We start from the raw sequence: 13,462 nt of genomic DNA, 5'->3' as shown, positions 1-13,462 counted from the left end.
CAGTACACTGTGACATCTCTGTTAGGTGTGGTCACTTAAGTACACTTACCCTCACAGTGACACAGGGTGTGGTCAGATGTGAGCTAAACGTTGCCTCAGGCTGGAGCTGTTTGTGGTACGTATTTAGCACCTTTTCAGTGGTTAAGAAAGTGCATCTGCGTCCTTCACAGTCTTCGTTACCACCCTTCTTTTTCATCTCCTCGACACCCTTTATGATCAATTATGACAGACACAGCAGATCTTCACACTTGTGAGCGTTCCCTGTGTCCTGTGTTTTCTTTCCCTTCTACACACATGCTCCTACTTCTGTCAGACTTAAGGAGATTTTCTTTAAAAATATTTCATGTTGCTAATTCCCTCAGAAAAATCCTTTCCAATTAGTGAAGTGTAGTCACTGCTCACCGTGTCACAACAGAGTCTTACATTTGGTGACAGAAAGAACTTAGCAGCTGGCCTGCTACTGTGGGTTTCCTTTTTTCTTCATTTTTTCACCCCATTCCTTTCACAGCTGAATTCACGACACCACTAAAGACAGGGCGGTTGAGGTCTGTGAGCACAAAACACTTTCAGTAAAAGGACTGTACAGTCCCTTGCCACATTCTCTGCACACTGCACTGTATAATTAAAAACCACCATGCCCCTGCTGTCTGTGGACATAAAACGAAAATATAGCACAAATACAAAAATCAGAATACACTTCTTGCCATTCCAACTGAGTGGACCGCACAATCGAAAAATGAAGTCGTGAGGCAAGAGAAGCCTTTTGAGGCATAATGCTCCGCAGAGGCTGAAAAGCTTACACATCAGTGCTTTCAAAAGATTTGCGTGAAAAGAATTGGAAAACACATGCTTGTTTGTGTTCCAGCAGGAAAATGAATGTTAAAAATTTATACCTTTTAAAATAGATTTCCCGTGTCATGTGTCTTGACATTATCAGAACGCCGCACAGGATGCTGGGTGTGCCAACAGCTCAAGACCAAAATTAATAAATAAATACATTTCAAAAACAGATTTGCTCTTCTTATCAGATATTGCCAGCCTAACATGTCAGACTTTCACAAGAGCTCTACACATGGGAAATGCCTATGATGTATGACTGATGAAATATATAACCGTTTTATACTCACAATGAGTCCATCATACAATTAGAACATGCTGTTTGTATGAGGATCCAAATAACAGCAATGTTTCATTGGCGTACATCTGCTTGTTTTAACATTGTGAGTGTGACATCGAGAAAATAAAATTAAACTGAATCCATACTCTGAACTTTTATCAAATACTCTAACATTCTTGTACACATTTCTTACAGTGGACATTTTGGCATGTGACACTTGGGTGTAGTGAATGTCAGTGAATGCAACATTAACCTTGAACATGATCATTCTGGCACAGCTAAATGGAACACAGCCATTGCTAATTGGATTAGTTACACCTGTGCTTTTCAAAGTATAACAAATCAAAACAGCTGCTGGAAAGTAAAGCATACTTTGTGTTGTCATAACAACAGTATAATGGAGGGTTTACACAGATGTATGGTGAATGCTAAGCAGGTTATTTATTTATCTATACTACAAATGTATTCAGGGTACTGCTGTGAATGCATGCAAGACTACCATTCCTCTCTGGGTTTGATGCAAGGCTGTGGATGCTAATGCAGAGCGGTACTAAGTACCTTTGTACAGCAATGTAATGCACAAAATGTGTCAGCCAGTTTGTTAATGGATGTCAATTCTCTCTCACCAGTCCAAAAGCTACATGTGCAGCAGCCAGGGGAATGTGCTGTGCTTCACCATAGATTTTGCATCAGGCTTCACCTGCTCTGAAAGCACTTCAAAGGTGACATTTTACCGAGTTCACAATTCTTGTTGGCATACTGCTTCAACTGTTCTTAGTTTTGAGATGACAGTTCAAAATCTCCTTACTGATGTTTGCTTAGGCTCTAATTGTAGCTATTTGAGGGGAAAAAAAATGCTAAATTTAACATTTTGCACAAATTAATTTCTTCCATTAAGACCTTTATTTCTTCAAGAATAGTATGCTCTTATTAAAATGACAGTTTGAGTTTAATTTAGCAGCTCTGCACTGGTTAAAATCCATCATAAAATAACTTTAAAGATGGTCCGCTGTGTTTCCTCAACTGCACATTAAAATGACATTTCCTGATCATGCAGCCTGTTGTGCTCATTATTGAAACCCCTCTGCTGTGTTTTTTATCCTTCCCTTGTAGACAATACTGTGGCGATACAAGTTCTCTCAACTTAAAGGCTCCTCTGACGACGGGAAAACCAGGGTAAAGCTCCTTTTTAAGAATCCCGAAAGCAAGCAGATAGAAATGAAGGTAATAAAACATTTCTTGCCCCAATTTAATAAAATTAAATGTACTTGTTTAATTCTAGTTGGATTCTTTTACACTAGTTGTGACTCGAAGTGCGGGATTTCTAATTAGTCTCTGCCTCTGTAGCACCGTGCATAAATCAAATAGTCAAGATGTGATTAAACTGCAGACTTTTAGCTTTATTTAAGGGGTTTAACTCAAATATTTTATTAACTGTTTAGGAGTTACGGCCATTTTTATACATGTGAAACTCTGAAAATGGGAGCCTAAGTAATTGGACAGACTTGTAAGGACTCAAGGATCCTTCTTCAATACTTGGATGAAAACTCTCTGAAGCCAGTGTCAGAAGTCTAGAACCCGTGAGCACAAACTGCTGTGTTTCCTGCAGCCACTTTTCGTCCGTCTAAAGGTTTTTTTTTTCAGAACCTTGAAGGTTCTTTTAGATGTTTTCTGACAAACTGTAATCTGGCCTTCTTGGTCTTGATTGTAGCCGGTGGTTTACACCTCTGTATTTACCTGAAAGTGTCTCTTGATTGCAGACTTTGACAAGAGTGAGAGCGCTCTTGTCATTCAGGTATTTCAGTGTTGCCAGTTGATTCCTTCGTTTTAACAGTGAACCAGATTGTTGATTTTTTTTAAATGCATTATTGCCTTACATTTGTTAGACCTCTTGAATTTAAGCTGAATGACTGAACTTTAATCACATCAATCCACTCTAGTGAATTACCAGAAAAAAAAGTCATTGTCTAAATATGACCTGGCTGCATATAAATCATGCTGGAAGAAGCTAGTTACCCTGACATACACTGTTATCATTCTCTTGTGCAACTCCTAGTATTGTGACAGATGTGGAGAGTGCAGATAGCATCAGCCACAACTGCCAAATTAATTAATAAACCACAATTACCTGTTAACTTTTTTAAATACTGTGATTTGGATTGTGAACATAACGGACTAATCAGTGCGTCTCTTGTCCTTGACGTGTGCTTTTCAGGAGCTGGAGTTTGCTAATCTGACAGCCGTCCTCCACTGTATACATTCTTTTATCGCTGCCAAAGTGGCCTCCATGGACCCTCTCTTTATGTGCAGTCAAAGCTTCCTTGGAAATTACACGAACAGTTAAGAAGACACGTCCTCATCGTGATGTGCACCTGAGGCAAATCAGCAGTATTTTATGCACAGAGCCCATTGATATGTATATCTTGTTCTTGCTATTTTTGTATGGACTTCTGAAAAAGACATCTTTGTAAAAGACTCTTGAGGTGGGTAATGTCAGATCTACTGAAGGAAAGATGAGGTTTCACTTTTAGACAACTAGAGATATCCAGTGGGAAAAGATATAAAGTCCTTCCATTCTTCTGTTTGCCCCCCCCATTTGATAATTATTCAGAGTGAAACTTAACACCTATGATAAAAAAATAAAAAAAATGTAGCTGCCGCTGTGTTTAACAGAAAACCTAAAAATGAATTAAAAATAAAAGAAATTTCAGCTGGGTAAATGAAGCGGATATCGTCACAGGGGGATACAGGATTAAAACAGGCCTTTGACAGGGATATTTCCAACAATGATGAGAAAGCGTATTCTTTTTTTCTTGTTTTTTTTTTTTTTTTTAAATCCCCCCAAACTTCCTGTGGTTTATCTAGTAATGTCATGTCTGAAAAGGTACCGCAAGCACCTTACAATAAAAAGCAAAAATAATAGCCTCCAAATAACCACCGAGTTGACTCGACAGCACTCTGATACGGGCCCAGACTAAAATTAAAGAAACTTCCCAAAGGCAGCGCTGGTGCCAGGCTTCAGTACTTCACTGGTTTGGAATAAATTGCAAGTTGTTTGTGTTACTGTTTCCATCTTTTGTATCAAATAAAAAGGCAAACGTCCAGAGTGTTGCATTTCTCTGGCAAACAACATTTTAAGCTTCACAGTATTGTTAGAGTCCTTTTTTTTTTTTTTTAATTCTTTTTCTGAATCTCATCCTGATATGGTGAAAATACTGTGCATCTTCAACTTTCTGTAATGGTTTTAGTGTTAAATAACATGTTTGCTGTAGTTTCAATAAATCGCTTACAGAGTTCAACTTTGTCATCCAAGGCATGTTAAAGCTCCCTGTGGGTCTACATGTGTCTACTTTCACACTTTAGAATCTGCTAGCCCAGCTGCTGATTTCTGTCTTAATACTGCATTTGTGCGCCAAAAATACTTTTTCTGTCTTTTCCAAAAACAAAAAGAAAACGCTGCACAGGTAGCTGCGTTTTATTGGAAGAGCCTGTTCCACTACTTGTTTTCAACTGAACTGGGCTGCAGCACAGTCTCATTAAACTGAGTAGTTTAATTCTGTGAGTTAGTAACTTGGGTCTTTTCACCAAGAGGTCACTGATCAGAGAATACCAACAAGTACAAGGTCAACAGACAGCTGTTTACAAACTGTTCCTTTAGCCTGTGTCTCCTGGTCCTTGAACTTTAACTCGGTACAGTTGTCTTTGCTACCCACAATAAACCAGGGAATAGTAACCCAGACGTTTTTGTTTTGTTGGTTTTTCTTTCTTTTCTTGTTTATGTGAAGTTATCTGGAGTTCTCCAGCCAGCATATTAATTCATTAACGGGTTAATTGAATGATTTTTGTCATCTATGGGGCAGAGTTAATTATTCCCATTGTCCTTTTTGCTGTTCTGCTTCCACTGCTCAAACTGTCACACCACATCTCCAACTCCATACATATTGGTCGAAAGGTCACAAGCAGTTTGAACCCAACAGGATATGTTACTTGTGTGCCGTTGAAGAGAAAAGCTTGCACTGGCTTCTCACAGGTGAGTGATGACAGCACATGTACTTTTTTTCCCTTTCTTTGAAAAGAAAGAAAGAAAAAAAGAACAGGTGGGGCCTGTCCTGGAGGCAATGCTGCGAGAGACTAAACCTTTCTATGTAGGTGTTCTTAGTCTAAAGTGGTTGAATTGAAGGCAGTTGGGCTTCTTTTAGTCTCTTTAAGGTTTTTCATCTCTTTTCCAAAAGGCCTTCAGTTTTCCACAGTGGTAGTCAGGACATGTCAGGTCATGTTTTTGTGCTGCTGCCCCACCCTTCCTTTTATGATAGTAAATAAACTGATTGTTGTTAGTGACTTTTGTGTTTTCATTGTGCATCATAACGACAAGGCTATGGGTGTGCTCTTGGGCATTTAGTTCCACAGTTCGCTTATTCTTAATTAACTGCAGGTATGGCAAATATTTAATACATGTGGGCAGGATAATAATCATTTTTCTGTCATTTTCCTGGTACATCATCCTTGCCTCAATATTAACAACAGCCAGCAGCTACATTATAAAAACTAGCTTTCTGCTGCTGGAACGCAACTAGATATTCTTCTTTGTTGGAATTCCAAATATTGTGTCGTGTATGTATGACGTCTGTGTATTCCAGTTCAGTTGCAAGTGGATCATTATTTCATTTAACACTGCAGTGTTCAGTTTGATCATCAACGCAACGATCAACTTGAAATGCTGCATTCCTACGTAGGTTGTAGCAGCGGTCGCAGTGTGAGGACTTTCCCCAAATTTAATTAATAACCAATACAAAAGCCAACTTCCAAGATCTCCTACTACTGTGCTAGCACAGCAATGTAAAGACACGACAGGAAAGAAAATAAAATAGGTGGACAGATGCCTGTATGCAGGTTAAAGTGATTGTAACAAGGATAAAACACAATGTTGGAATGCCACATTACAGCTAGTTCTAGTGAAGTATTCCCATTTTTTAACATGACACCCATTATGACACCTGTGTTGCAATATTTCATTCTAGCTAGCAAGACCTATAACAGCACAGGTTGTTCATGTAAATTTTTAAACAGATAGCCTCCAGGTAAGAAAATTCACAGTCAGCAAAACATCAAGCAGCAGAAAAAATTACAGTACATCCACAAAGTAAATTCCTTCTGTCAAAACCAGTTTTGTCCTTGAGAATTTCTGCAGTAACTCTGCACTTCCCACTGAGCATGTGCAGAGTAAGTAACAGTTAAACCCTTATATTCCAAGGCACAGAAGTGAGTGTTTAGGTTTGGGCCTCACAGTGTATGTCACACACTCATGTAATGATTCATACTTTTGGCCTGAGCTGGATTGACACAGATTGTTAGTTGATATTTTTTCCTGCGTTTTTAGATTATGGCAGTGATACCGGTGGTTGCGCTATACATTTTAAACCTGGTATCATATATTGTTTGATAAAATATTCAAAAGGACCCTATAATAAGAACTTTTAAAGGAGCAAATATTTATTATTTTTACTAACATACTACTAGATAATTACTAGAAAAAAAATCCAAGGTCCACACAGCAATCGATTAGATATTAACATCAAACTGTTTTATACTGAATAAAATAAATAAATAATATTCGGTTTTACGAAGATGACACGAGAGATTTTCTATTATTATACAGAACTGAATGAAAAATGTACTTTCACTGGCCGTCTGTAACCTGTGGCTTGGGTAGGCTGCATACTGATGTATGCTGCTTCAGTTTTGACTGTCACCCTCTGTAAGTGTTTTATGTATACATGCAACTTACAGGTAAAAATAAACAAAAGGACTGAGTTTGTGCTTACTGCTGGACTTTTATTCTAAAAAGATGTGAAAGTGGAAACTGCAGAAAGCAACAGCGGTTAGAGATGGACTGTCAGTAAAACGGAATAAAAGATATTAAATGGGATATTTGCATGATAATACATCAGGCTATGGTGGAAGGAATGCACACGCTTCATCCTCTACAAGCTCTGATTTATTTAGTGAAAAGTTTGGGCTTAAACAGCTTGAAAGATAAAAGCAGCCACCGTGTTTAAAAAAAAAAAAAAAAAGAAGAGGTGAGATGATCTCCAGCTCACTGCTGAAGTCACTAAACACACAAACGGCATCACGGAGTTACATCAGCAACATGTCAAGCATGAATTTCTAGCACTGAGCTCAACTTTCAATGGGCCGTGACTCTCACAGTTGGCTCCACTTGCAGCATTGGAAACCGTGTGCTAACTGGAGTATTTGTGATGGAAAATTTTCTGGGAAATTTTGGAACTGCTGTCGTGACCTTTCTGTGTCACTGTTCCCTGCAGACGGAATATAAAACTGAAAATATACTCAGCAGGACGGAAGGAAAAAAGGAAGCAGGGCCGTATATCTGCCAAAAATGACTGCAGCTATTATTGTGTACTTTTTATTACAACAATAATGTTTCAGAAGAAAAAAAATAAATAAAAAGGTACTGACAAGCCCTCACATGTACATAGATGACCTTAATATTGCGTTTCTGGAAGTCTGCTAGGTTGAATGTTGTTTAAGCAGCCAACACATTCAGCACAACAGCTTTGCATGGTATTTTAAAATATGGATTAAATGAATAGCATCATTGTAAAAATGTTTATGATATTAACAGCACGGATCTCTACTAAACTGCTAATTTTGGAAATTGAAACTCATTTTAGAGATCTTATTTAAATAAGTGGTTGTTATTGGGGTTCATATAGCCGAGTTTCACTTGCTTTTCTGTTTAAAGGTGCCCTGTGGAGCTGGCTTCATGAAAAAAGAGATGTGGATACATCCATTTATAATGGTTTAAACTATTTATCTTATATCTATATCCTCTTTCATGTTTAATTGGTGAGTTTATTAGTATATTAGGTTAGTAAATTAGTATAAGAAATAAATGATACAGAGTGCTCTACATTTTTAAAGTAAGTTGCAAACAGTTATTGGGCATTTTATCCATTGACTAATATAATCATATCTTTCTGCAAAAAGTGTAGTCACCCTCCAAAGTTTTTTAATTCAAAAATGTGCACTTCTTCATTTTTCACACCAAGAATGTAGAGACTGCCTCTGTGCACCACCACAATTGATTTTAAATCAAACAAAGATGTGGTTGAATTTTATTAATAAAAATTGAAAGAGGCTAAAAAGAAATCAGAAATTTGACTGACAAGGGGTTTCATGACAAGGCCTGTCACCCATTTCATGCCAAATAAAGTAGACTCTGTATCTGAAGTTGACTCGAGGTGTTGGATTTGCATTTGAACTTTTCAATTTAATTTTGAATATGAAGTCCAAAAAGAGGTCAGTACAAGGAAAGGAGGCTATCATTATCCCGAATAAAACAAAATAACCAGAGAGGGAGAGCAAAATCTTTATTAGTGGCCAAATCAAAAATCTTGTCTTCAAGAAAGAACGCAGTAAAAGGCCTGAAACATCACGGAAGTTAAGAAACAACTTCACAACATCTGGCCAAGCCAAGAAAAGAACACTCTCGGATATTATTGACAAGGTTTACAATGAAGAGATGCCTTCAAGAATGGAAATATAGAGAGTTTATAACAAGGTGCAAACCATTGCTTCCACTCAAGAACAGGAAGGCCAGAAAGATTTGTCATTAAACCTCTAAAAGAGTCTGCACAGTCCTGGAAAAATGCTGTAGACAAATAAAACCGCGGTTATCTTGTAGCAGAATGATGGGAGAGCAAGGAGCAAACCTGATTATGATCCACAGCATACCACCACATTATCTCTCAAACACAGTGTAGATACCGTTATGGCATGTGTATGCATGGCTATCAGTGGAAGCTGGTCACTGGTGTTTACTGATGATGTGACTACTGAAGCAGTGCAGGTGTATCCTCTCTGCTGAGATTCAAACCTGATTAGGAAGGCACTTCATGGTGCATGACCCAAAACAAACCCGAGTCTCTTGAGAAATGGGATACTGTTCAGCACCCAAGTCAGTGACCTGATCTCAACAAAATAGAACAACTTTTCAGTTATTATATACAAAACTGGTGGCAGGGAGACCCACAAAAAAGCAGCAACTGAAGGTCACTGCAGTAAAGGCCTGGCAGAGCATCTCAAGGGAGGAAACGTCAAACAGTCCCAGACTGCAAAAGATTTTCATAAATAATTAAAAATAATCCTTGTATTTAAAGTTCTATTAGTCAATTACTTTTGAGCAACGTCTCTAGCAGGAGAGTTTATCTTCACTTAAAATGAACACAAATCACTGAATTTTCAAGCCGTTTGTTACAAAAGATGTAAAAACAGAAAGAAAAGAAGAAAGGAGAAAAAAAATGTAAAAACACTTCAAGTGAGAACAAGAGAAACACCAAGTCTCTGAGTTACTCAAGTGTGAGCTGGTTTACTTAACCATGGCATTGGGCTCCCAGGTTTCTCAGTATACAAGTGCACGCTGCACCACAAACACAGCTCTCAGATCTTGGATTGTTGGTGACAGTAAGAATGGCATACTTTCATTGCCTTTGTCTTGTAATGATTTCCTGCATTTCTCTTCCAAGTTTTACAGCAGATGATGTCAAAACACTGACCGGTAAGTATATTTTTATTTGTGCATTTTATGTATTTGCTGAAACTGTCATGAAAAATATTGGATCATTTATAAATATTAGATAAAATTCATGAATTGAACTGGAAGAACTGAAACGACTGATGTTCTTTTTGGGCACGGCTATAATGTACGTAATGGAATAAGAAAGCACATTTTATGCAGCTTTCAACTTCTTCAGCCTTACAATTAGAGTGAAACCAAGTATGATTTCAGGATAATTTCAGGATTTGGGGTATATGAAACCAGCTTCTTCTCACCCAGAAAATAGATTTCAGAATATAATTCATACTGCTCACTGGTGCAATACATTTATTATGAACCAGCCTGTGCAGAGATATTTTAGGCAGTGTCTCTAGTTATTACTGAGAATGAGGGTTAAATGATATCAGTATCAGGACATATTGTTACTTGGTACTGAAGTATAGTTCTTCAGATAAGAACACAGTGAACACTATCACTGGGTGGATAAATAGTCCTTGAGGGCTTCAGTGGATGCAAAGTAAATGGTGCTAAATTGTCAGGTCATTGTGCCCCAAAAGGCACCGCTAAGCCTGACCATGACTTGAGCTACATGGACTCTTTGGAATAACACAAGTTACTCAGAAATAGGTTCTTTGGTCTTTTAAGTGCCCTTAAATGAATTCTAAGGTCAGTGACTATGCAACAACATCAAAACATAGCTCTCAAGGATGGGATGCTACTTGGCCAGCATGGAGCTGGTTCAGTCCACGTTTCTATTATTTCCCCAGTCATCTCATTAAAAACCTCCATCCATACGTCTTTGTAACCTCTTATCTAATTCATTCGCTCAATGGACGAGAGGATTGACACCATCACAAGGCTAACCCAGAGATCCTTGAGAGGGAGCGTTCACACATCATCCCAAGAGTTTCATCTTGTTTTTACTTCTGAGAAATCATTTAAAGATTACTCCTCCCTTGGGGTCACTATCAGCTTTCTTTCACCAGAACTTTGTCTTCATGTAGCAAATTCTTTGTTGGTGCTGAAGTTGCTTTTCTCCCTCAGAGAAAAGAGCTGGATGTGTTGGATACAGTTGATCTGGTTAAATCAAAACTTTAGTAATGTGCCATGCACTGTCCTCTTAGAAGTTTCTATTCAAGCAATATCACAGTGCATGGCACGTTACTAAAGTTTTGATTTAACCAGATCTACTGTATCCAACACATTTTTCTTAAGAGAAAATTATTTTATTGTATTTTTTTCTTCAATTTTTTTCATGCACTGCTTAAATAAGTTGACTGGATACAGAAATATTTAGGATTCTGCACAGAGTCATTTACATTGTGGGCGACCGTGGCTCAGGGGGTTGGGAATCACATCTGTAACCGGAAGGTCGCCGGTTCGATCCCTGGGCTCTCTGTCCTGGTCGTTGTGTCCTTGGGCAAGACACTTTACCCTACTTGCCTACTGGTGTTGGCCAGAGGGGCCGATGGCGCGATATGGCAGCCTCGCTTCTGTCAGTCTGCCCCAGGGCAGCTGTGGCTACAACTGTAGCTGCCTCCACCAGTGTGTGAATGTGAGAGTGAATGAATAGTGGTATTGTAAAGCGCTTTGGGTGCCTAGAAAAGCGCTATATAAATGCAATCCATTATTACATTAAAACAAACAATGTTTGTTCACAGTAAAGTTCAAGTGAACACTTTCACCTTTTGTTGCCTTATTTTAATCATTTAAAATCAAATGATTTAATGTGTATTTTAATATTTTGTTAATACCAACATTTTGAATGCTACGTTAATAATAAAAACTGCAAATACTGGACAAATTACTTGATTTAATATCCATCCATCCAGCTTCTGTTTGTCCTTTTAAGGGGCGCTGGAGCCTATCCCAGCTGTCTTAGGGCGAGAGGCAGGGTACACCCTGGACAGGTCGCCAGTCTGTCGCAGGGCTAACACTCACATTCCCACCTATGGGCAATTTAGTGTTTCCAATTAACCTATCCCCACTAACTGTCTTTGGGCTGTGGGAGGAGAGTACTGGGGGAGAACCCACGCAAACCACCAAATACCAGACAAATTACTTAATTTAATGTTCCAAAATGGCATCTATTTATTTTAAAGTAAGTTAGTTAAGTAAGTTAAGTATGTGAAAAGCAGTGAAAATTCACTTGTAACAACTAGAAATATCAACCTTTTTAAAAACACATGTGGATAGTTCTCAAGTTATCAATATTAAAATTTTGAAATATTAAAGTAAAGTACAGACTCAAATACCACATAATATTTAAAAAGTACTGTACATTAGTACAAAGCAGTGTGGCAGAAGTGAACAAAACAATCTGCTGTACTTTGTGGCTTGTGCTTTTATTATGTTTTTATTCTAATATGCATTTTATATTACCCCTGTGTATTAGTGGCATTGACCTGTGAGTATATTTGATACTTTGCTAAGGCCTTATAATACTCGTATTACTTCTCTGTCTCTTATGTTAAGCACTTTGGTATAACGCTGGTTTTTAAATGTGCTCTTTAAATAAAGATTGTTGTTATTGTTGTTTAACTATATTTTGAAGACTGGCTGTAGCTTAACTACCTTCATATGTTGTTAGTGAGTCAAACAGTTTAGTTACTTTTTACTTGTGGTTGTTACTCAGATTACTATCGGTTTTGCACTGTAATAAGAAACTACAGATTTTCACTTGTACTTTACATTCCCCATCCTGACCGCTGTGCAGGAACGCCCCGGTCATGCATTCGTCACTGAGCCACTTGAACTTTGTGCAGTGGAAAAGGACAAGTGTTGCTCGGTGCTTACGCAGCATTAACGTCATCGTGTTTTAATGCCCCAGATCTCTCCCTGAGATCTCCGTGTCTTTAGTCTGCTCACATAAATACATGATGCTTGAACAGTTTCACTGATAAACTGAAAATGAAACGTCACATGTGAATTGTCAATTTAATTATTGTTTTTGTTATTCCTTTTTCTAGTTTTAGTTCAAACGGTATATCTCCTTAGTCATGTTTTGGTGTTCAACTACTCCCAGTGTGAACTACTTTGTAGCATCTCAGAAACAAGTTACTTTGATCCATGTATATTTAATATCATCATTACAGAATAAGAACATGATAGATGAAATGATATTTTTAAAATGTCTCATGCTGATCAAAAAATACATTTTCCAGCTTCATCCATCAAAGAATTACTTATTTCATCACATCAAGAAAGCCTTTATGATGTAGATGAAGACTTACTCGACGTCAGGCAACGGTAATACGCCTCAGTTTTACCTCAAATAATCTGTGCAGAAAAGGATCAAAGGAACTCTAACTGCCCTTTTATCTGTTTTTCTCGCTAGGTGGACCAAACCCTCAGCTTCCCAACACATGCTTAAATTTTTTCGGCAAGCCGACCCTGAGACGAAGCACATTTCTAGGGCTGCAGAGGTTTTCCAAAAGACTCTTCGTGTCCTAAAGAAGAAAGTGAAACAGAGATATAATCAGGAGCTCACAACACCCGGTAGAATTACTTTCTTTTAGGAAACTCGGTTTCACCTTGGATGGAACATTTAGAAAAGTTTTCATTACATTTTTAGTCAGACCACCTTTACTAGTTCTGTCATTGTAAAACAGTTTAACCGGCCACACATGATCAGCAACAGAATTTCAATAATGTTTGCTCAGATTTAAAAGTTTCATATCAATCAGTCCAACTCTGCCTGCTTTGTTACTCTAGCTCAAGAACAACTGTTGTCATGGAAACATTTGAAGCTGATTGCAGAGCTGTCA

At 38.0% G+C, this 13,462-nt stretch overlaps 1 protein-coding gene across 2 annotated transcripts in view; it reads left to right on the top strand.

Annotated features, from left to right (window-relative positions):
• sntg2 (syntrophin, gamma 2) overlaps positions 1–5,458 on the top strand; it is a 112,434-nt gene extending 106,976 nt beyond the window's left edge. The window contains exons 15-17 of one of the 2 annotated variants that reach the window (XM_085442535.1): positions 1,747–1,839; positions 2,231–2,293; positions 3,333–5,458. In XM_085442535.1, coding sequence (XP_085298661.1) covers positions 1,747–1,839; positions 2,231–2,293; positions 3,333–3,461 — 285 coding nt within the window. In that variant the 3' untranslated portion in view covers positions 3,462–5,458. Of the gene's footprint in view, positions 1–1,746; positions 1,840–2,230; positions 2,342–3,332 lie in introns of both variants that reach the window. The other variant, XM_085442534.1, reaches the window with a different exon arrangement.
• Positions 5,459–13,462: the final 8,004 nt, after the last annotated feature.

The sequence above is a fragment of the Copadichromis virginalis genome, linkage group LG19, assembly GCF_057382275.1.
Source record: "Copadichromis virginalis isolate Kocher_CV1m ecotype Utaka linkage group LG19, C_Virginalis_male_GT1.1, whole genome shotgun sequence".
Taxonomy (NCBI): Eukaryota; Metazoa; Chordata; class Actinopteri; order Cichliformes; family Cichlidae; genus Copadichromis; species Copadichromis virginalis.
The sequence above is the reverse complement of the archived record's forward strand: the minus strand, read 5'-3'. Positions and strand labels throughout refer to the sequence as shown.